The 24971-nt window shown below is 26.8% G+C and overlaps 1 protein-coding gene across 1 annotated transcript in view; it reads left to right on the forward strand.

Annotated features, from left to right (window-relative positions):
* Positions 1-22437, forward strand: part of LOC122506850 (collagen alpha-1(IV) chain) — a 57769-nt gene extending 35332 nt beyond the window's left edge. Inside the window, exons 3-28 of the mRNA XM_043619217.1 lie at positions 9401-9445; positions 10263-10484; positions 11119-11181; positions 13166-13399; positions 13745-13906; positions 14017-14143; positions 14286-14435; positions 14532-14708; positions 14941-15105; positions 15272-15627; positions 15867-16119; positions 16234-16427; positions 16977-17183; positions 17259-17364; positions 17531-17827; positions 18001-18248; positions 18315-18513; positions 18700-18899; positions 19032-19131; positions 19290-19475; positions 19554-19846; positions 19951-20038; positions 20126-20296; positions 20378-20563; positions 20707-20999; positions 21235-22437. Of these exons, the coding sequence (XP_043475152.1) occupies positions 9401-9445; positions 10263-10484; positions 11119-11181; positions 13166-13399; positions 13745-13906; positions 14017-14143; positions 14286-14435; positions 14532-14708; positions 14941-15105; positions 15272-15627; positions 15867-16119; positions 16234-16427; positions 16977-17183; positions 17259-17364; positions 17531-17827; positions 18001-18248; positions 18315-18513; positions 18700-18899; positions 19032-19131; positions 19290-19475; positions 19554-19846; positions 19951-20038; positions 20126-20296; positions 20378-20563; positions 20707-20999; positions 21235-21738 (5226 nt within the window). The 3' untranslated portion in view covers positions 21739-22437. The remainder of the gene's footprint in view (positions 1-9400; positions 9446-10262; positions 10485-11118; positions 11182-13165; positions 13400-13744; positions 13907-14016; positions 14144-14285; positions 14436-14531; positions 14709-14940; positions 15106-15271; positions 15628-15866; positions 16120-16233; positions 16428-16976; positions 17184-17258; positions 17365-17530; positions 17828-18000; positions 18249-18314; positions 18514-18699; positions 18900-19031; positions 19132-19289; positions 19476-19553; positions 19847-19950; positions 20039-20125; positions 20297-20377; positions 20564-20706; positions 21000-21234) is intronic.
* The last annotated feature ends 2534 nt before the right edge of the window (positions 22438-24971 follow it).

The raw sequence follows: 24971 nt of genomic DNA on the forward strand, positions 1-24971 counted from the left end.
CATGAATTCAATTATTTTCATAAATTATTATTTAAATTCTTCTCAGGAATTCAAGTATTTTAATAAAAATAATAATAATTATTATTAATAATAATTAATAATTAATAAAATTCTTCAAAGAGTTTTCAATTATTTTCAAAAATTGTTATAAAATTTTTTAATATAATAAATTTCAGTAAAATGATATAATTTTTTATAATTATTATAAAACATGAAGATATCGATAACTCTGAGTCTTCGACTCGGACTTTACTTTAAGTAAAATTTCATTAAAAACTTTTTAACAAATCGAATTTTCAAAGTATTTTAATTTAATAATTGATAATTAATTGAATTTTATAAAGAGTCACATTCTATTGTATTCATGTTTCTTAGTGCGAAGATTAATAATTATAATTTTTATTAATTAATTTAAAAAAAATACCACACTTAAAATTTTTTAATAAAATTGAATTTTCTCAAAGTCTTTTTGAAAATTCTAAAAAATAAGATTTTTGAAATTTTTCTATTCTATTGTTTCGAGATAATTGAATTTTTATAAACAAATAATTGAAAGTTTTTGAAATAATTGAAATTTTTTTACATTCTATTAAAAATAATTGAATTCTTTTAAAGAATTTTATTTAAATTTTTTGAAAATAGTCAAAGGAAGTTAGTCACCGTAATTATAATTTTATTTTTAAAATTTTCTTCGCAATATATTCAATTATTTTCATAAATAGTAAAACTCATTGCAGAATTTCAATTATTTTTAATACAATATTTTAATCAAATTCCTCGAAAAATGTAATTATTCTTGAAAATTTTATTAAAATTCGTCGAAAGAATTCAATTATTTCCATAAATAGCACAATTTTTCAGATTTCCTAAATTTTTTTTGAATATTATTTTTAAAAAAAATTCTTCACAAATATTCAATTATGTTTAAAATTTTCATAAAATTCTAAAATAACAATTCAACTATATTCAAAAGTAATAAAATTCTTCGGAGAAATTTAATTATGTTTAAAAAATTTTTTAAATTCTCCCCAAAATTTCAATTATTTTTATAAATAATTAAATTGTTCTTCACAATTCAATTATTTTCAAAAATTTTAATAAAATTCTACACAACCATTCAATTATTTTCATAAATAATAACATTCTTTGGAAGAATTCAGTTACTTTTATAAATAGTAAAATTCTTTGCATAAATTCAATTAGTATAAATACATTTTAATAAAATTGAATTAATTAAATTTTCAATTATAATTATGAGCAGACAAGATTATTTTAAAAAATTGAAAAAAAATTCTTTGTTGAATTCAATTATTTTCCAACTTTTTAATTAAAATTATTAAAAAAGCATTGTTTTCAAAAAATTTAAAGAAACTCGTCAAAAGAATTTAATTATTCAATAAAAACTCTAGTGAAAATTTTTGAAGTCATTTATAGATTTAATTCTCAATAGATTGAAATTCGAAAATTTGAAATTAAAAGAAAAGAAATTGAAAGGAAAATTTAAAAAATTGAATAAAATTTCAATTAAAATGAAATTTGGATGGAATTGAAATTGTCATAAAATTAATTTTTAGTAAATTAAAATTTTTATAAATTATATTTGCAATAGAATTGAAATATGGAAAATTTTATTTGGATAGAATTGAAATGTATTTAAATTAATTTTGTTTTTATATATTTGAAATGAATTTAAAATTTATAAATTAAAATAAATTCTATACTAAAAATTGTGTTTGAGTGGAAAAAAAAATTTGTATTTTCTGATAAGAATTATAAATAATACAGGTTCCTTTTAAGAAACTTTCTCTTTGATCTTATGAAATTCGATATATCTATATGTACACTGAATTTATATTGATTTTCGTCGACGCACATACATCGCGGATTTTATATTCGTGATTTAACAATAATAAATAAAATTCTCCGAAGAGAGTGTGAGATAGATCTTTAACTCAAAAGCAGAGGATGATCCTGAATCAACGAAAATTCTTAATATATATTTGGACATTCACCATTTTACGACTGATAAGAATGTGAATCTAAACGGATACGAGTGAGCTTTCGAACATTTTCTCTCTCATTCTGTGTATCTCATTCTCCGGAAGTTATAACTGCATTTCCGGCCAAGAGTCACAAAACTTTTAAGCCATTTACTATATTTTATCAGAAAAATAGAAGTCAATGTTTTTGATTTTTCTTAATGGTGATTTTTATAATAATATATAATAATAGCAATAATAATAAAAAAAAATAATAATAATAACAATAATAATGTTATTATTATTTTTTTTCGACAAATAAATAAATTTATTTTTTTTCTTTCATTTAATATTTAATCATTTAATTTAATCAAAACTAATCTGATTTAATCTAATTCAATCTAGATTTTTTATTCGAAACAGAATAATAATCTTCATAATAATTTCTGAAAGAATTTATTTTTAATTTTTCTTTTCTACAAAAAAATTTAAATTCTTCAGGTTTATTTTCTTTTCTTCTATTAAAAAATTGTGGAAAATTGTTAATAAATTAGGATTATTGGATACCCTAATCTTATTGTGTTTCAAATATTTATTATGACTAAAATTTTTTTCCTAATCCGTATAAAAAATCTAGATTTATAATAGGATTAAATTAAATAATTAAATTGAATGAATAAAATAAATAAAAGGAAAAAATTAACTTCTTTAAACGAAAAATATTAGGTAAGTAAATAATTGAAAGTAAATCGAAAGTGAAAAATCGTAACTAAACGTGTTAAGCTGTATTCCGAACACCGATCTAAATTCCAGAATTCTGTTATCGTTGCGAGGAAGAGTAGGCGATTCATGCGACGCATTTCCTGCCTTCTCTGACTGGTTCACATGTCAAAATACAAAAAAATTTTCATCTCTTCTCCCCCCCCCCCCAAAAAAAGAAAATGAAAAAGAATTAGAAATTGAAAGAAAAAAAGAAACAGTAAAAGAATTAATAAAACGAAAGAAAGAAAAAGTGTTTTTTTTAATTGAAAACGGAAAGAAAATCAGCGAGAAATTTCAGATAAAAGTTTATTGATTCTATTTTTTTATAAAACATAAAAACAATAATTAAGCAATAAGTTTAATTAACAATTATATTCAATAAATTGAATGATATGAATAAAATAATAATTAGAAATAATAAAATAACAAAAAAAGAATAAATAAATAATAAAATAATAAAAAAACAATAAATAAATAATAAAATAATTTTAAAAAATAATGAAATAATAAATAATTGTGTATTAAAATAACTAAAATAATAAATTGACAGAATTTGCAATTTAAATACTAAGAAGAATAATGGATAATATTAAATAGATAAATTATTATAACTAGTAAATATTAATTATCCTATTAATAATAATAAATAATTAATTTTTAACAATAGTCACTAATAATACACAAAAAAAAATTTTTTTTATTGAAATAACCAATTACTTGTCTATAATCAAACAATTATTTACTTGAATCAAATAATTTTTATTTATATCAAATAAATTTTATTTGAATCAATAATTTCAATCTATACTACAATTTTAAAAAACTATATAGAAAAATTAAATGTTTTAAAAAAATGGAGAATTATTGAAATTTGAAAATTTGAAATTGAAAGAAAAAATTAACCTAATAAAATTTCAATTAAAATGAAATTTAGATAGATTAAATATTTAGATAGAAATGAAATTTAAAAAGAATTTATTTTCAATAGATTGATATTTCAAAATTTTAAATTGAATGAAAAGAAATTTAAAGAAAAATAAAAAAAAATGAACAAAATTTCAATTAAAATGAAATTTTTATGGAATGGAAATTATGATGAAATCTATTTTTAGTAAATTAAAATTTTTATAAATTATATTTGCAATAGAATAATTGAAATATGGAAAATTTTATTTGGATAGAATTGCAATTTAGAGGAATTTTATTTTTAAAAGATTAAAATTGTTTGGAAATTAAAAATTGAAATTTAATAAATAAAATTAATTATATAAAAAAATTTCTATAAATTATATTTGAAATTGAATAGAATTAAAATTTGAATGATTTAATTTTAATGCAGTCTATATAATTTAAAAATTGAAAGTTAAAATTAAAAAAATATAATTTATCCAAATTTTAATTCTATCCAAATTACAATTTATCCCAAATTCATTTCTATCCAAACTTCAATTATATAATGTACATTTTTATCTATTTAAAAAAATAATTTATTCAATTCTAGAATTTTTCTCAAAAATAATTGATTTTATAAGTGATTCAATTCTATTCAAATTATCATTTATCGAAATTTGAATCGACAGCAAATAAAAATTATCCTAATTTGAATCGAAAATTCAATTTTAATTTAAATTTTATTCAATTTAAGTTACAATGAATCAAAATTTTAATTTCATTCAATTAAATTGTATTTGCAAAAAAAGAAAATGGAAAATTATGTTCAAGGAAAAATTAAATTATTGATTTTAAATTTTATTAAATATTATGAATTAGAGAAGTATTGAAACTTGATAATTCTTCCTTTTTAATAAAGAAAAATTTAATTTTAATTAATTTGTAATTTTTATTATATTTATATTTAAATTAAAATATTTTTATATTTTTATTAATTTTCGTTATTTGTTAATTTCTATTAATTTTCGTTGTGCTTTTTTCTGTAAACAAAATTTCTGATTGATGATCAAATTAATAATAAAAATATACACGTATAAAAATTCAATTAAAAATAACTTTTTTACTGTAAAATTCATGAAGACAAAATTTTCGTTTAAAAAATCAAAAAAAAAAAGGAAAGAAATAAAACGATTTGTACCAGTTTTTACGAGGCTATTAAATCTAAGTTAAAATTAGGTCGTTTACATCATATATACATATAAGTTCTCATGGATTGTGTATGCGGGGATTTTTTTTTTCTTCTTTTTGAAACGAAACGAAGTAATCCTCACTGATTCGCTTCATATTTTTTTAAGACTTCTATCGCGTTGCTGCCTGTTTATAAATGTTCGTTTACTCGGAAAATATCTTTGTAAGACGATCTTGAAATACTATTTCCGCGGGGATTTAGAAATTTTTTTTTTTTTTCTTTTTTGCTCCTCTTTTTTTTGTAGATAGGCAAAGCGAGAGAAAGAGGGAGGGAAGAGAATGAAAAATAAATACAGGAAAAAGTTTAGACCCTAAAAGCAAGAATTTTCTCATTTATTTGTTTATTCTATAACAAAATCCCATAAAGAACACACATGAGGAAATAGTTTTGTATAAACGTTACGAAAATTTTCACTCAACATTTTTGGACATTTGTTTTCAATTCAAAGTCTGTTTTATATTTGATTATCTAGATTTCTTTTTTATATGGAGAAAAAGAAAAAAAAATTCTAGGCATAATAAATATTTGATAGACAAAATGTGGATTTTCGAGGAATTTTATTTAAAACTTGTGAAAATAATTAAATTCTTTCCAGGAATTTAATTGAGATTGTTACTGAAATTTATTAAATTTACTATTATTTATTTATTAAATTTACTAAAGAATTTTATTTAAATTTTTCAAATAATAATTGAATTCTATCAAGGAATTTTATTAAAAAAATTTTAATGTACTTGAATTCCTTCGAGAAATTTTATTAAAATTGTATTTGAAAATTTAAAATAATTGAATTCCTGCGAATCATTTTATATCATTTTAGAAACAATTTAATTTTTGTGAAGAATTTTATTAAAATTTTCGAAAATAATTGAAAATGCTTTCAAGAAAATTTACTAAAAGTTTTGAAAATAATTGAATTCCATCAAGAAATTTTATTAAAATTATAAATAATTGAATTCCTGTGAAGAATTTTATAACTAGTGAAAACAATTTAATTTTTAAGTCGAATTTTAGTAAAAGTTTCGAAAATATAATTGAATGCTTTCAAGAAAATTTATTAAAATTTTTAAAATAAATAAAAAATAATTGAATTCTTGTAAAGAATTTTATAACTCGTGAAATCAATTTAATTTTTGCGTCGAATTTTAGTAAAAGTTTTAAAAATATAATTGAATGCTTTCAAGAATATTTATTAAAAGTTTTAAAAATAATTGAATTTGATTAAGAAATTTGATTAAAATTGTATTTGAAAAATAAAAATAATTAAAATTCAATTTTCGCGACAAATTTTTAAAAAAATTTTGAAAATAATTGAAAATGTTTTCAAAAAAATTTACTAAAAGTTTTAAAAATAATTGAATTTGATTAAGAAATTTGATTAAAATTGTATTTGAAAAATGAAAATACATAATTGAATTCTTGTGAAAAATTTTTATATCTTTTGAAAACAATTTAATTTTTGCGACGAATTTTATTAAAATTTTTCAAAATAATTAAAAACGCTTTTAGGAAAATTTACTAAAAGTTTTAAAAATAATTCAATTCGATCAAGAAATTTTATTAAAATTTTATTTGAAAAATGAAAATAATTGAAATTCAATTTTCGCGACAAATTTTTAAAAAAATTTTGAAAATAATTGAAAATATTTTCAAAAAAATTTACTAAGAGTTTAAAAAATAATTGAATTACTTCAAGTAATTTTATTTAAATTGTATTGAAAATATTTGAATTCCTCCGATGAATTTTATTAAAAATTTTTAAAATAATTAATTTGTTTAGAAGAATTTTAGATTTATAAATTCAAAAATTTAATTTCAATTTCAATTAAAAATTTATAATTGAAAATATATTTAAAATTAATTACTTGACATTTTAAAATTTTTTTTCTATTCCAATAGTTTCATGAATCATAACAATCTGCCAGATGTTGAAAAAGAAAATATCTTTTATACAAATCTATTCGTCTAATTTTAAATTTAAAATGAAAGAGACATTTGTAAAATGTTCGAAAATCGTTTAGAGGTGAATTTATTTTTTCATTGAAATAGTAAGAATTTACCATTTTTTTTAAATTTAAAATAATTATTGAATTATAAATTTAATTTTATTTATTTAATTTATTTAATTAATTTAATTAATTAATTATTGTGGAGCAAGATTTTTTTAGGGCAAAAGAGTCCTTCTTCAAGTCACTTTTTCTTTTACTATTTTCTAAAGTGTCAAACTTTTTGACATAAATAAAAAAATAATTTTTATTCTACAATCGAAATTGAAGTAAATCGAATAAAATTCCCTTTTTCTATTCTCATACACAAGTTTACATACTTGGGAATTTATATTGAATTGCAAATCATTTTCCCAGTGTTGTAACTTTTATAAAATTTCTTTTAAAAAAAGTTTATAAATATTTTGATCGGGAATCTTCGGCATAAATTTGTATGCTTCATTTCTAATAGCAATAAATTTTTTTTCCAATAGATTTATATGTATATATCTTATTGGCGAGTTAGAGTTTCTGTGTCGAAGGTTCAATGTCCGCCTATTTATTTTCCCTTCAGTCGTGTCGAATAAGCACACACCATTCCAAATTATCAAGTGGCCTCTGTGTATACATTTGTTTTTTTTTGCAATTTTTTCAAAGATGTAAATTCATTTTTTCGGGTCTGCAAAAAAATGTAATAAACAATTTTGCTCCTTGTGCGACTTCAAATGGTGAGAGAAATTATATTTAAAAAAAAGGAAGAAGCAAAAAAAAAGAAAATGAAAAAAAAATGACGCGAAATTATTAACAGGACATGCCATTTACGGAGAGAGAGTTTCTCTGCATCCAGGCAGCGTGTCAGGGCCATTTTTTGGGTTCACCTGATAGTCCGGTTCCAACAATTTTTTTTTTCGATATTTTTTTCCACCCGTGAATCATCATCTCCACCTTACATGCGTAATTAAATGTGTTCACTTGCAAAGGAAGGTAAACGAAGTTTAAAAAAAGGAAAAAAAACCTTTTGCCGATGAATTTTTGCCTTGGTTGAAATTAATTTAAAAAAAAAGAAGAAGAATTTTTATCTTGATTAAAAAAAAGAATATTGATTAAAAATAATAATGTCTGTTTCGTGAAAGTTATCGTTAATTTATCAAATTTCTTAATTAAATCGCGATTGATGATTGTAGGGAATAATTTCTTTTTTTTCGCTTCATTTCTTTTCACTTTGAGTTCATTTTATCATTTTTTTCGTCTGATATCTTATTCAATTGCTAATGCTTCCGAATGCATAATTTTACAATTTATTTTCTTTTTAATTTAAATATTTTCGTAATTTAATTATTTGCGATTGTAATTATATTATTATTTATTATATTATATTATTGTAATTATATTTTCGTTGTAAATATTAGAATTCTTTAATATATTTTTTTATTAATTATTAATCAATAAGCAATATAATAATATAACTCTAGAATCTTGAAAAAAAACCCTTCCGTTCAGAAAAAAAACTCTTGCGCCACAAAAAAAAACCTTAGACAACGAAATAAAAATTTTGCGCAACAAAAAAAACCCTTTTGACTGCAAAGAAAAATTCTTGCGACACAAAAACTGACGGACTGCGAAAAAAAACTCTTGCGCCATAAAAAGAAAAACCTTGGAATGTGAAATAAATATTTTGGGCCATGAAAAAAACCCTTGGACTGCGAAAAAAGTCTTTCTTCTTGAAAAAACTCTTGCGCCACAAAAAAAAAACTCTTGGACAAAGAAATAAAAATTTTGCGCAACAAAAAAACCCTTTTCGAATGCAAAGAAAACTCTTACGACACAAATAAAAATCTTGGACTGCAAAAAAAAAACTTGGTCCTCAAAAAAACCCTTAGACTCCGAAATAAATATTTTGCGCCACAAAAAAACTCTTGAACTCAGAAAAAAAATCTTGCACCACAAGAGAATACTTGAACTGCAAAGAAAAATTCTTTCTTCCTGAAAAAACTCTTGCGCCACAAGAAAAAAACTCTTGGACAACGAAATAACAATTTTGCGCAACAAAAAAAACCTTTTTGACTGCAAAAAAAAAACTTCTTGCGCCACAAAAGAAACTTGTACTGCGAAAAAAAACTCTTGTTCCACAAAAAAAACCCTTAGACTCAGAAATAAATATTTTGCGCCACCAAAGAAACTCTTGAAGTGCGAAAAAAATATCTTGCATCACAAAAAAAACCCTTTTGACTACAAAGAAAATTTCTTGTACCAAAAAAAACCTGGGACTGAGAAAAAACTGTTGCGCCATTAAAAACCTTGGACTGCGAAAAAAAACTCTTAATCCACCAAAAAAAAAACCCTTAGACTCTGAAATAAATATTTTGCGCCACAAAAAAACTTTTGAATTGAGAAAAAAACTCTTGCTCCAAAAAATAACCGCTGGACTGGGAAATAAAAATTTTGCTCCTCGAAAAAAACTCTTTTTTACACCCGATCAGAAATTAAATATTGTGTAAAAAATGTATTTTAAAAAAATTGTTTTTTTCTTTTAGGGAGATGCCGGGGCAAGAGGATTTGTCGGTGATGCCGGAAGACCTGTAAGTAAAATAATTTGCTACTTCTTGTAATTTAAATTAATTTTGGAATATGTTTTTTTAATTATTTATTTAATTATATAACTCTTTTTTATTTGTTTGTCATTTATTTATTTACACATTTTAGTACATAATTATATTATTATATTATTTATTTATTTATTTATTTAATATACATTTATTTATTTATTTAAAATAAACTTTTCATTATTTTTTACTTTTATATTTTTATTATTATTCTTCTCTTATTTTATTTTTTAAGAAATCAGACTTTATTAGAAATCGATTTTTTTTAAAAAAGGATTAGAAAATATTTTTTTAGAAAAAAGTGACCACCTACCATTTTATTTTTTATTTTACTTATTTTTTTTACTTATTATATTCGTATTTTTTTTATTAATTTTACATTTTTTCTACTTTTCAATTATTTTTCTATTTCTCCTATTTTTGAGTTTTACTATTTTTTCTTTTTTTTTGAGTTGTTTTTATTTTTTCTATTTTTGAGTTTTTTTTTTATTTTTTCCATTTTTGAGTTATTTTTTATTTTCTGTATTTTTGAGTTGTTCTTTATTTTTCTATTTTAGAGTTGTTTTTTATTTTTTCTATTTTTGAGTATTTTATTATTTTCATATTTTTGCAACTATTTTTTTTACTTTTTAATTATCTTTTAATTATTCTTTTAATTATTTTTATTAATTATGAAAACAAAAAATTTTGTTTTGCAACTATTTTTTTTATTTTTTATTATTTTTGAATTATTCTTTTAATTATTTTTATTATTTAAGGAATCAAAAATTGTGAGAAATAATTTTTTTTCTAGGGAATGATGGGCACTGCTGGTTTGAGAGGTCCAGATGGTTTGGAAGGTTGTAATGGAACCGATGGAACAATGGGTGGACCCGGAAGATCGGGTCATTATGGTGAACGAGGTCTTCCTGGTGGGCCAGGAAGTTATGGACCACGTGGTGAACCCGGAGAAGGCGGTGTCAATTCAAAGGGGAGCAAGGGAATCAGAGGAGAATTTGGAATTGATGGTCTTGAGGTAATTTTTTTACTATTAAATAATTTACTATTTTTTTATTTATTATTTATTTTCTAAATTTATTTTATAAATAATAATTCCAATTTTATTTAAAAAATCCTAATTAATTCTTTTGTTATTTATTTCGATTTTAGTACTTTATTAATTCTTTGTTTCTTACTTTCAATATTAATTCATTTTTGTTATTTATTTTATCACACATTTTATTTTTATAACTTATTAATTTTTTTGTTATTCACTATCTTTTTTTATTTTTTTTTATTACCTTTTTACTTTTAATTAGAAAATTATCAAAATGAAAAGAAAAAAATTAAATAAAAAACTTTTCTTATTTAATTTTTTTCTTTTTATTTTGATAATTTTCTAATTTTTATTTGCAACACAATTATTGCAATATATAAATAATTTCTTGCAATTTTTCTACTCTATATTTAATTTTAGTAATAAAGGAATGAATGAAGAATTAAATAATTAATTTGCCAACGAAATTAGATAATATAAATTTAATCCAATATTTTCACTCGTAATACCAAATTAAGAATGAAAAAATAAAAAATAATTTTCATTTATTTTTCTACTCTTGTGAATAAATAAAATTCGAATGACAACTAATTTTCGAAATGTAATTTTCCAGGGTTTTCCGGGACAAGTGGGTTATACCGGTGATATGGGACTTCCAGGAGACAGAGGAGATCCGGTAAGTGTTCCTAGAGGAAGTGAATCTTTACAATAATCATAAATATTGTCTTCAAAAATTCAGTGAAATTTATAAACTACGTTAAATTATTTGCAAAAAATAGAAAAAAGAATTTTTTTTTCTCTAAAGAAAATAATTTTGAAAATAATTTCAACACACTTTACATTTTACAATTTCACAATTATATAATGATAATTTTTCGCTTAATAGCCACTTTTTCAATTTAGAAAAACAGATTCGAAATTCCAGTCTAATTGTAAAAATGACCTAATATATATAGTAAGAGAGAGAGAAAGATATATAAATGTCTCGTTTGAAATAGTCGTGAACTACTTTGTAAAGCAATTCTTGACGAAATTTGAAATGATCAATCTGATACTGCAATTAGAGACGATTTCAGATAACCATTGTCTTATTCTAAGCAAATTTTATTCTCCTTAAATTTAATATTCTTTCGTCATTCTTTCTTTTACAATTTTTTACATTTTATTTTTTTTTTTTTACATAATTTTATCTTTTATTTGAAAATTTTATCTCATCTTTGAATTGATTTTTAATTATTTATTTTTCATGAGAAGAATTTCTATTAGAATTGTATATAATTACTCTATCGAAAAATTAAACTTGACGATTCAATTTTCTTATAATTTTTTAATTACATTCAAAAATAGAATAATTTTTTTAAATAAATAATTAAATACCTATTTATTTTATCTACAGGAATTAAAATATTTCAAATGATTTCAATGTAACGCATTTTGGAAATTCAACTATTTTTAAAAATTACAAAAGTAATTCTTTCAAAATTCAATCATTTTTCTGTTTAAAATTTATAAATAAAATTATTCAAAACTTTAATCATTTTATTTTATTCAATTCTAAATCAATTTTTATTACTTATTTTTTATTATTTCTAAAAATAATTGAATTCTTGTGAAGAATTTTATGAAAATCTATTTAAATTTAAATAATTGATTTTTTTTCGAAAAATATTAGGAAAATTCTGTTATAAATAATTGAATTCCTGTGAATAAAAATAAAAATTTAATCCTGGAAATAAAAATTGAAAAATAATATTTAAATAAAAAAAGTAAAAAAAAAATGAATGAAGAGAATATTAAAATTTTATTTTGCTAAAAATGAAAAAAATGCAGTTTGATGATTAAGTGGGTGAAGAATTTTCCAACAATTAGTCTAGTGTGTGATTAGTTTCACGCTTCTTGTGGATAAAAGATTAGCAGCGTCAGATCCTTGATGGTCACTTGATCATCTCGTGGTGACGAAAAAAAACCTTGCTGAAATCTGAACCCAAAAGACAACACTGAACATTATTTTTTATTTTTATACACTCACACTGTGCTATTCGCTGACACACGTGCACAAAAATAAAGGAGAATACTATTTATTATGTCCCGCTTGGAATAAATTGTTATTAAAAATTAATTTCTTTTTTTTTATTTTTATTACTTTTATTATTTTTATTATTAATTTATTAAAATTTATTACTAGTTCATTACTAATTTATTGCTAATTTTTTTACTAATTTATTAAAATTTATTACTAGTTAATTTCTAAATTATTACTAATTTTTTTTACTAATTTATTGCTGATTTATTACTGATTAATTAATATCTTAAATTATTTCTCTGGAGTTTAAAAAATACACGTGTTGGAATTGGAAATTAAAATTACGAGACAATACAGTTATTTAATTACATTATTTTTATTATCACTATTTATTTATTTATTTATTATTAACGGGCTTACAAAAAAAGCTTTTTCGTTATTATTATATTTATATTGTTATTTATATTTATTATAAATCGTTATATTATTCTACTAAATAAAATGTAAATAAATAAATATAAAGTAAATTGATAAATATTTTTTTTTTAAATAATATGAGTCAAATTTTATTTTATTTATTTTTTTAACCTTTTTTTTAATATTTAGATAATTAACTCTTGTTAATTTAATTTTGTAGGGTGTCGATGGATTTCCGGGTCAACAGGGACCGATCGGTGAACCTGGTGAACCAGGAATTGGAATACAGGGATTTCCGGGTGACATGGGAGATATCGGAGAGCCTGGACAAGATTTTTTGCCTTGGACAATTATTAACCAAACAGTATTGCAAGGTAAACGAGGACCACCGGGACCAAAAGGTGACACCGGAAGTTATGGTCGACCTGGTGTACCTGGTGTCAAAGGACCGCAGGTGAAAATAATTTTACAATTATTTTTTTTATAACAAATATAAAAAACTAAATTGATAAAAATAATTTTTTACATTCTCATTTTGATGCGAACTGAATCGAAAATAATAACACAATTTTTCTATAACTAATTAAAAAGTAAATTGATAAATATTTTTTTTAAGTGAAATGAATCGAAATTAAATCGAAGAACAATAATTTGGATAATATTTTATTATTACAAGTTTTTTAATTTGAAAAAGAAAATATTTTTTTTAATTTAGTTTTTTTATTCGTTATAAATATTTGACACATTTTCATTTGTCTTTTATTATTATGTTAATTTTTCTGGCTTTAAATTTGATCAGGGTCGTTTGGGTCTACCGGGTTTCAAAGGAGTAAAGGGTGAGCAAGGAGACGATGGACCGAGAGGCAAACAAGGAGTTACAGGTCCAGATGGTCCGGCTGGTGAAAAGGGCGAGAAAGGAGCTCCGGGTTTTGAAGGACGACCAGGATCCGACGGTTTTGACGTAAGGCGCGCGCTTAGTGTCATGAAACAAAAATAAATTAATTAGTATTAATTTTTGAAGAAAGGAAAAAAATAATTTTTGTGGAGTAAAAAATTATTTTCCACTGACAGGGAGAACCGGGAGAAGATGGCAATGCTGGACCACCTGGAAGACAAGGTGCTGAGGGTGAGAAGGGCAGTTATATTCCGGAACTCGATGAAATGGTGCCTGGAAGCATTGGACCTCAAGGAGATTTAGGTAAATAAAAATAACATTAAGAAACGTGATTCAAAAATTTTTCTTAGCTAAAATTTAAAAACTAAATTTAAACTAAAATTTAAAAACAAAATTTAAAAAGATAATTTAAATTAAAATTTAAAAACTAAATTTTTTTTAACAGGACCACCTGGCGATCAAGGAGAATCCGGAACGCCAGGACTTGCGGGAAATGTGGGATATATTGGACCAGCAGGTCCTCCGGGTCCTCCAGGAATTCCCGGATTATCTGGCAAAAAAGGAACATCCGAAAAAGGAGAACGAGGAGACGATGGTAAATAATTTTTTCCACTCATTGAAATTCTTCGTTTCTTTCTTCACTTCCAAATTTTTCAATATTAAATTCTTTTTCTTCTTTCCCAAAAATTAGCTCCAGCGGGACCAAGGGGTCCGATCGGTCCTCCAGGTTTTCCAGGTCTTCCTGGTATTGTTGGAGATAAAGGTTTTCCTGGTCTGGCGATCGTTGGTCCACCGGGACAAGAAGGAAAAAGAGGTTTTGATGGCTATCCTGGACTCCATGGAGATCGCGGTGATCCTGGACCACCTGGTAATTTAATTTATTTTTAATTTATTTATTTTAATTAATTAATTATTAAAGTAATTAAATTCGTAATTAAATAATTAATTAATAATAAACTTAATTGACAAAAAGCGTGGATTTTTAATAAATATTTAAATTGAAAAAATATTTATTGGTTAAATTTGATTTTCTACTAAATAATTTTTTTTCTGATAATAATTGAGAATTGGAAATTAATTATTTAAAAATTGAAAAATAGGTGAGAAGGGTTTCCCAGGGAAAGGTGTGAGAATTCGAGGACCGCCTGGAGAAAATGGTCTTCCAGGAATTCCAGGTACTGCAGGAGTACCCGGATTTTCAGGACTTCCAGGATTTAAGGGCGACAAAGGAATTCATGGTGACGACTGCGGCGTTTGTACACCAGGTATTTAAAAAAAAGATTTCTCTTATTTAAAAAATAATGTAATTCGTAGGAGAAGAATTTTATAAAAATTCATTAAAAATAATTAAATTGTTTTGGAGAATTTATTTGAATTTTTGTAAATAATTGAATTTTTTGATAGAATTTTATTGAAATTTTTGAATTTCAGGATTACCGGGACTCAAGGGTGAGCGGGGAGAAAGTGGAAGGCAAGGATTTGCGGGAACTCCAGGTTATCCAGGATTTCCGGGACCAAGGGGACAGAAAGGTATTCGAGGAAAAGCTGGAGTCGTTGGTCCACCGGGTTTGGAAGGTACCAGTGGGCGAACTGGAATCGCTGGTGTTACCGGTCCCAAAGGAGAGCCGGGAAGAATTGTTTGGCCTCCGCAAAATCAAACAGAATTTCTTGACGCAATCGGTGAAAAAGGTGATAAGGGTCTTCCTGGCCCGGAGGGATTAATTGGTCCCAGAGGTCGTCCCGGTTTACCCGGCGACGAAGGTATGCAAGGACCCAAAGGCGCCAAGGTAAATTGATTTGTTTTTCTTTTCAAAAATAGAGGATCAAAAATTTTATTGAAAAAAACCTTTTTTAAATTAATCAATTCTAAAAATTTAATTTTTTTAGTACTTTTAATAAAAATTTTTACATTCTATTATTTTTAAAATTGCTAATTTTATTTTAAAAAGTGAGTGAGAAGTCAGAATTGTTGCTAGTCAGTTTATTATGGTTTAATATTGGTTCAATAATTATAATTAATTTCTAGGGTGAACATGGATTGCCCGGACTGTCCGGCAGAGACGGAGTGCCCGGAAAATATGGTCGCATTGGTGAAAAAGGAGACGATGCTTCAGTTGAAATTTATCTCCTGCGTGGTGAGGCAGGTATTCCTGGTTTACCTGGTCCAAAAGGTGAACGCGGTATTGTTGGCGTTAAAGGTGAACGGGGAAATTCAGCGTCGGCGTATTTCGAAAATATTAAAGGCTTGAGAGGTTATAAAGGAGAAGATGGAGAAGCCGGTACGTTTTTCATATTTATATATTGAAAAAAAAAAAATTGAAAACAATTTTCAATTTTTTGCAAATATTTTTGAAAGAAGAAAATCTATACTTATAATAGAGAAATTTTTTCAGGATTCGATGGCTACAAAGGTTTTAAGGGACGAATGGGCGACGTAGGATTTATAGGATTGCCAGGACCTGCAGGACCACCAGGTCGTTCATTCCAAGGACCGCCTGGTCTTAAAGGCTATCCGGGAATGCCAGGTGAAGAAGGACCTCGAGGAACTCCGGGACAACCGGGTCTTATGGGTCCTGAAGGTTTCCCAGTACGTACAATATTATTTTTTAGCTCTCATATTTATTTTTTCAAAATTTTTTCTCTTTTTGATTTTTTTTCTCTCTGAAAAATTATTATAAAGATCCATTTTCGATTTTATTTAATTTCCTATTCTTTTGAAGAGTTTCTATGAATTTCTTTTTAAATAATGGAGTTTTTTTTCAATAATTTTAATTGAAAATAAAGTTTGAAAGTAATTGAATTTTATAAAGAATTTCTTTTAAGTTTTTAAAATAATCGTTTTTGTTGATAATTGAAAATTAAATATTCTCCAAAATTGAATTTTTTTTAGTGTTTTCAACAAAAATTTAAATTAGAAAATTTTTAAATTCTATTATTTTTAAAATTGATAATTTTATTTAAAAAAGGCAGTATGAAGTTTGCCGCACAAATTGTTGATAGTTTCAATTTAATTATTATGGATTTTTCCCACTAATTAATTAATTAAAAAAATAATAAATAAATAAAAATAATTTATAAATAAATAATTAATTAATTATTACAAATAAACTGTAGCGAGATTGGGATTTGTTTTTAGGGTTTCCCGGCACAGAAGGGAGAACGTGGTGATCCAGGAACTAATTTAATATATGGTGATACTGGAGAGATGGGTCTTCATGGAGAAAAGGGAGAATATGGTGAAGCTGGTCCACGAGGATATCCAGGAAGAGGTGGTTATGACGGACCGAAGGGAATGAAAGGTGCCAAAGGAGCTCCAGGTTTCACTGGACTCAGCGGTTTACAAGTACTTAGAAAAATACAGAAAAAAAATTATACCCCATGTCTTTATAAAATAAAATTTTAATTTGCGATTTTTTAGGGATCGAAAGGCTCACGAGGTGACAGTATCCAAGGATCAAGAGGAATGCCTGGAATTCCAGGTTCACCTGGATTTAGAGGAGTTCCCGGTGACATGGGTTTTAAAGGCAAGTGTAAACATTTTTATTTTAATTTTACTCATTTCTGCTGATTTTTGTTATCAGCAAAATAATTAATTGGAAGAATTGGAAATAATTGGAAAAAATAATAAATAGAAAAATAATTTAAAAGACGTGAGTAATTAAATGTTACTTCCGAAATTTTCTTATTTAGGACCTGATGGAGCTCCTGGATTTGGTGGAATGAAAGGATTGAAGGGAGATACGGGCTTTCCGGGACGTCGTGGCGAGGATGGAGCAACGGGAATTATTGGATTTAGAGGAATGAATGGTGCTCCAGGTCTACCGGGTCTTCCGGGAATGGAGGGCGATGTTGGAATGCGCGGTGAACCTGGAACAGAAGGAAGACCAGGTTTAGACGGCACCGATGGGGAAGTGGGACTCAAAGGGGAACGTGGTGACATTGGAGCCGAAGGACTTATGGGACCGGATGGTCCACCCGGATTTAAGGGTTCGTTCCTCTTTTTTGTCTATTTTACAAAAAGAAGAAAAATAGTAACAATTGTTAAATATATTTTCCCCTAAGGATAAGTTTAAAAGCTACTTTTTTAAAATTAATTATGGAGCGCGAAGTGTGAAAGGAGGGAGAAAGGAGAAATAAAAGAAAAAATTTGGAAATTTCAGGTGTTATTGGTGACATTGGACCTGACGGACCAGACGGACCACGAGGAGAAAATTCATTCAGCGGCCCTCAGGGTGTTAAGGGTGAACCAGGATTCATGGGTGAAGTGGGATCTCCAGGTAGGCCGGGAATTGACGGTCGACCTGGTCTTCCAGGAGAGCCTGGAATGGCGAAAGATGGCTTCGACGGCTTGAAAGGTGAGCAAGGAGACGCCGGTTTTGACGGCATCGATGGACTTAGAGGTCTCAAGGTAGGTGCAAAATTTGCAGAATTAATTTTGCAGAATCGAACAATTAATATTCGGGTTAATTTTTAGGGGGAAATTGGAGACATGGGTTTGGATGGTGAGAAGGGAGAAAGAGGTGAAGAAGGATACAAAGGTTGGCCCGGAAAGCCTGGATTGCATGGAAGGCATGGCGAGAAAGGTAAACGGGGACCAATGGGACCTGCTGGTTTCGAAGGTCTAAAAGGTCAACACGGCATGGAAGGAGATCCAGGTCAAATGGGACGACCTGGTAAGTTTCTAAATACCTATAAACTTTATTCCTATTACTTTATGCCTAAAATAAAAAATAATTAAAATTGAGAGATTGAATAATTTTAAATTAACTACTAAATTAAATTCTAATTTCATGGCTATAATCACAACTTAAATAATTCATTAATCAGAAGAAGTGGATTTAACTTTCCGAATTTTGTAGGAATGCCCGGAGATGTAGGTTTCGTGGGATATCCCGGCGCTCTAGGTTCTCGGGGCCGAAAAGGTCAAGTTGGTGAACCAGGACACTCTCCATATTTGATAGGCACCAAGGGCGACTTTGGCATTCCTGGAATGCACGGATTTCCCGGAAGGAAGGGAGAAAGAGGAGAAGCTGGATACCCTGGTTTCGCTGGACTAAAGGTAATTGAGAATTTCCAAAAGTCTTCATTTCATTTTGATAAAATTCATTTCATTTAAAATAAAAAAAATAAAACCAGGACTAAATTTTATATTTGTATTTAAAAGAAATGTTTAATTATCTTCTCTCTTTAGGGAATGGAGGGAGATATTGGATTCAGAGGAGCAGACGGTTTTCCTGGACTCGAAGGACTTCCAGGTCTTCCCGGAGATCGAGGAATGCCTGGAATGCCAGGTAAAATACAATTAGCTATAAACTTTATTGTTACTAGTAATAAAAATAATTAAACGAATATTTTAACTAGAAAATACAAAAAAGAGAAATAGATTAATAATTAGAGAATAGGGTTTTTTTCGGATTGTTTCATAAGTTTAAAAATGAATTTCTATCAGGTCTACCCGGTCAATTTGCCGAACCTGGAGAATCTGGTCGCGATGGATTGGACGGACGAGTGGGAATACCAGGACGGCCGGGACAAAAGGGAGCACCTGGAGAGTATGGTCCTAATGGACCTAAGGGAATTCATGGCGATGAAGGTGAAATTATTCCCGGTCCTAAGGGAATGAAAGGCGACATTGGTTAGTGAAGATAATTGGTTTTAATTTAAAAAATAAAATCAGAAACGGAGTGATTAAGTATTTTATAACTTTGAATAGGTCATAGAGGATATGTCGGATATCCTGGGGAACCAGGTCTTCCAGGTCAACCGGGTTTCCCGGGACCGGTTGGTCCAAAGGGCTATAGAGGTGAGCCAGGAACTTCCGAGTTCAGTCACAAAGGAGAGAGGGGAGATGCTGGTTTATTAGGACTCGATGGTCTGCATGGTCCAAAGGGCGCGAGAGGTGACAGTGGAACTCAAGGAAGACCGGGAATTCCTGGCGCTAAGGGCGAAAGGGGAATTGATGGATATGCTGGCGTTCATGGAGCACCTGGACCTCCTGGTCCTCAGGTATAAAATTGTTTCTGAATTTTCTTCATCAGTAAATTTTTTCCTAATCAGTTTTTCGTAATTTTCAGTTTTAGCTTGAAACTAAATTTTTTTCGATGTTTTAGGGACCGAAAGGACATCGTGGTGTGATTCCATTCCCTTCAGTACCTAGACCAGGATTACCTGGAGATGATGGACCACCCGGATTACCAGGTACAAAATTTATCTTTGGAAGAATTTCTCAAATGTTACTGAAGAATCGAATGATAAAATTAAGGGAAATTTTCATTGATTCTGCAGGTTTACCAGGAAGAAAGGGAGAGTCAGGAGAACCGGGTGAGGACGGTTTGCCGGGTCGCTTCGGAGATAGGGGAATGGATGGTCCAGTTGGTCCACCTGGTTTGTCAGGAAGAGATGGACCCAATGGTTTCCAAGGTCCACCTGGAACGAACGGACGTCCTGGAGTTCCTGGTAATTTTTACCTTTTCTCTCTCTCGAAAAAAATTCTGTTTTTGCCAATTCTCATTTGGAATTTTCTGTCTATGAAAAAAGGACATCCTGGTCAGGTTGGAGAACCGGCGCCAAGGTCTCGAGGTCCTCCAAATCGAGGATTTTTCTTCGCCAGGCATTCGCAGTCCGAAATGATTCCCACTTGTCCGAGAAACACTGTCAAATTGTGGGACGGATTCTCTCTTTTGCACATCATGGGCAATGGTCATCCATGGGCTCAGGACTTAGGTAAGGCTTTTTCTTTTCAGTTCATTGTTAATCGAAGAAATGATTGATTAATTAAATTCTGTAGTAGTTGATTTTTATACTAATTAGAAATTACTAAATTGCTTTTGTTGATGAATTTGGAATGAGATTTAATTTTCGTGCAGGTCAAGCCGGAAGTTGCCTCCGAAAGTTCTCCACGATGCCGTTCTCGGTTTGCAATTTGAACGACGTTTGTGATTACGCCCAAAGAAACGATTACAGTTATTGGCTGAGTTCAACGGAGCCGATGCCAATGATGATGACACCGATTCCCGCGACTGAAGTCGGTCGATATATTTCAAGATGCTCCGTCTGCGAAGCTCCAACAAGATTAATTGCCATTCACAGTCAAACCATGGACATTCCTCAATGTCCCGGCGGTTGGGAAGAGGCCTGGGTCGGCTACAGTTTCCTAATGGTAAACTAAAATTTCCCCAAACTAAATTTAAGTAAAATGTTTTTTTACTTTGACTCGGACTGATTATATTTTTTAATTTTTGTCAGTAATAATTATTCTGTAAATGGTCCGTAATTCTTCATTTTTGATCCCTAAAGTCCGTATTTTGAAAAATACTTTCACTTTTCCGAGCCCTGATAATTTAGGACTTCTAAATTAAAAAAAGAACCGTAAAATAATTTTCCTTTTCTTTCAGCATCGAGATTCTGGAGCAGCGGGCGGAGGACAATCGTTAGTCTCACCGGGTTCTTGTCTCGAGGAATTCCGAACACGGCCATTCATTGAGTGTCGTGGTCTTGGTACTTGCAATTACTTTGGAACTGCAATTTCCTATTGGCTGGCAACAGTGAAGGATTACGAGCAATTTAGAAAACCTCTACAGCAAACACTCAAAGCTGATCACACATCGAGAGTTAGTCGTTGCTCTGTTTGTCGACGACGACTCGTCAACGAGGACAATACAAACACATATCCTTTGAATTCACTAAGGGATAATCGTTATCATCACAGTAGTTATCATCCAGAGAGTCGCGAGGAACAAGATCGAACATTTGTCTCGCCACGCAATCAAAATCGTCCCTACGAGTGGCAACGAAATCAAAGACCAGCACAACAGCAAAGACATCCTTATAGACGTGTTCATCATCAAAATCCAAGGAGAAATCGCGTTTATTCTGAAAATGATTCACAATCTACATGAGAAATTTTTACTAGATAATCACGTTTTTTATCCAAGTGTTATGAATCAAATCGAAGAAAGGTAACTAAAATTTTCTTTTTCTTTCGTCTCATTCTTCGAAGGAAGAATTTTCTTTTAGCAAAAAGATTCTTTGAGAACAATTCTCTTATAGCAAAAAGAGAATTGTTGATAAAAAAAATTTTGCTTCTTCTTATTATTAAAAAAGTTACAAATGTAAGAAATAGAGCTAGACATTTTTTTTGCTAAACTAAGTTAAAAATATTTTTTCTACTATAAAATCAAAAATAAAAAAGGATTCAAACATTTTCGAATAATTTTCGTGATAGTCACAAGTATGTATATAAAATAATTTAGAAATTTACTTGAAAGTAATTAAGTTATATCTACTGATGTCAGATTGTGTCAAAAATATCTTTCATCTTGCGTGTTTCATACTTCGTAATATATAATTGTTATTAAAACAAAGAAAGAAATTACAATGGAAGAGCAATATCGCGCTGTGCCATAAATGAATTATCTTATATTAACATCTACGACTGCCAAATATTACTTCGATATAAATAATATAGTGCCTTGTGCGATTTTACAATTTATCATTTATATAAAACAAGAGAAAATATTTAAATTAACTTTATATATTGTAACGCTAATCCTAATTATAAGGCAAAGTCAAATAAATTACTTTTATATAATCTGTAATTAACATTTTTTTTAAATCTACAAACTCTTCAATATTTTTATATTTCAATTCAATATCTTAATGATTTAAACTATATTTTATTTTTTAATAATTAGAAATTATTATAAAATTAAAATTATTTATCATTACAAAATTATTTAAAAAAAACGTTTTTCACAAAAAATAAATATTCTTTACTTTTATTTTAAACTAATTTTTATTTCATTTATTTTGGCTTCGGACTCATCTACTAAAATCAATTTATTACTTTTTTTTCAATTTGTTATTATTTGGATACTTTCCCCTTAGAATTAAAATTTTTAAATTAAAATAATTTAATTATTGAAAAGAATTAAATTTCAAAAAGTTTTAAATTAAATTTTTTGAATTTAAACCATCATTTATAAATTTTTTATAAAAATTCTTCAAAAAAATTTTAATAACCTAATTCAATAGAATTTTTTATCGTAATTTTTTAAATTTCAATTATTATTTTTTAAAATTTAATTTACATTTAAATTAAATTCAAATGCAAATATTTTCAATTTAAAATTATTTTTAAAAATAATTAATAATTGATTCAGAAAAGAATTTTAGGAAAAAATTTGGAAATTAATTGAATATTTAAAGAGTTATAGTAAAAATTTTTGAAAAATTCCACTTGTAATTTTTAAAAATAATTTAATTTCAAAAGATTTGGATTTAAAAATCATTTGAAATTTAATTATTTCTAAAAATCAGAACTGAAATTCGTCAATAATTCAATTATTTTTCATGTTCTCAATTCTTAAATATTTCTATTTAAACATTATTAATTTAATTATTTTATTAAAAAATTATCGTTTAGTTTAATTTATAATTTTAGTTTTAGAAAATTTTACTAAAAAATTCTAAAAAATAATTTAATTTTGGAAGAATTTCAATTGTATTTTTTAGAAATAATTACATACATTTCCAAAGAAATTAAAATTTCAATTTTTTATATTCAATAAATTTCATTTTAATAATGTAAAAAATATTAAAATTATCAAAAATTTTAATTCCTGACAAAAAAAATGAATATAGAAAAGTATTTAAATATTCATCTAACAAAAATTACTAAATTTTTGAGTAATTTAAATTTGGAAATTTTAAAAAAAATGAAGTTTTTGAAAAATTGTAATTAAACTTTTTTTGAATTTAGTTTGAATTTCCGAAAACAGTTTTAAAAAAATTGAAACAATTGAAAATTTTGACTAATTTCATTAAATTAAATTTTATGTTTTACAAAATTTAATTTTTTTACTTTTAAAAATAATTTTTAAATATAATCGTATTTTTGGAAGAATATTCTAAGTGAAATTTTGATAATTAATTGAATTTCTGCTGCTTTTTTAAAAATTAATCGAGTGCAAGTGCAAAATTCATTTTTCTTTTCATTTTCTTTTCAAATGAATTTCTCATTTCATTTCTTTCATTACAATTTTTCTTCTATAATAAAAATACATAAATCTAAGAAAATACAAGAAGAAATGAAAATTAATGAAATTTCCAGTATCTCTTGAAGTCAACTTTTCATTTTATTTAATTTCTTTCATTAATAATTTTTCTTTCACAAATCTAAAAAAAAATATGAAATTTTCAGTTTCTCTTGAAATTAAATGTTAATTTAATTCCTTTCTTTCGTATAATTTTAATTTCTGCTGCTTTTTAGGGTTCCGTACACCATAGGTGTACTGACGGAACCCTTATGAAATCACTCGTGTGTCCGTCCCAGCTACGCAAAATGGGCTGTCCCCCCCCCCTTAACTTTTACAAATCTCAACCTAGTGAGCTGAAATTCGGTAGGGATCTTCAGTTTTAAATGCAGATTACAGGAAAAATATAGCGAACCCAATTGGCGGACATATTTGCGAACTAGGAGGGAAAGAAATTGAATTTTTCAGAAAAAATTACAAAAAATGACCCTGTCCCCCCCCTTTAACTTTTACAAATCTCAACCTGGTGAGCTGAAATTCGGTAAGGATCATCAGTTTTAAGTGCAGATTACAGGAAAAATATAGCGAACCTGATTGGTGGAGATATTTGGGAACTAGAAGGGAAAGAAATTGAATTTTTTCGAAAAAATTGCAAAAAATGACCCTGTCCCCCCCCTTAACTTTTACAAATCTCAACCTAGTGAGCTGAAATTCGGTAGGGATATTAAGTTTCAAGTGTAGATTACAGGAAAAATATAGCGAACCTGATTGGTGGAGATATTTGGGAACTAGAAGGGAAAGAAATTGAATTTTTTTGAAAAAATTGCAAAAAATGACCCTGTCCCCCCCCCTTAACTTTTACAAATCTCAACCTAGTGAGCTGAAATTCGGTAGGGATATTAAGTTTCAAGTGTAGATTACAGGAAAAATATAGCGAACCTGATTGGTGGAGATATTTGGAAACTAGAAGGGAAAGAAATTGAATTTTTTCGAAAAAATTGCAAAAAATGACCCTGTCCCCCCCCCTTAACTTTTACAAATCTTAACCTTATGAGTTGAAATTCGGTAGGGATCTTCAGTTTTAAGTGTAGATTACA

This window comes from Leptopilina heterotoma, unplaced genomic scaffold (assembly GCF_015476425.1).
Source record: "Leptopilina heterotoma isolate Lh14 unplaced genomic scaffold, ASM1547642v1 Lhet_44, whole genome shotgun sequence".
NCBI lineage: Eukaryota > Metazoa > Arthropoda > Insecta > Hymenoptera > Figitidae > Leptopilina > Leptopilina heterotoma.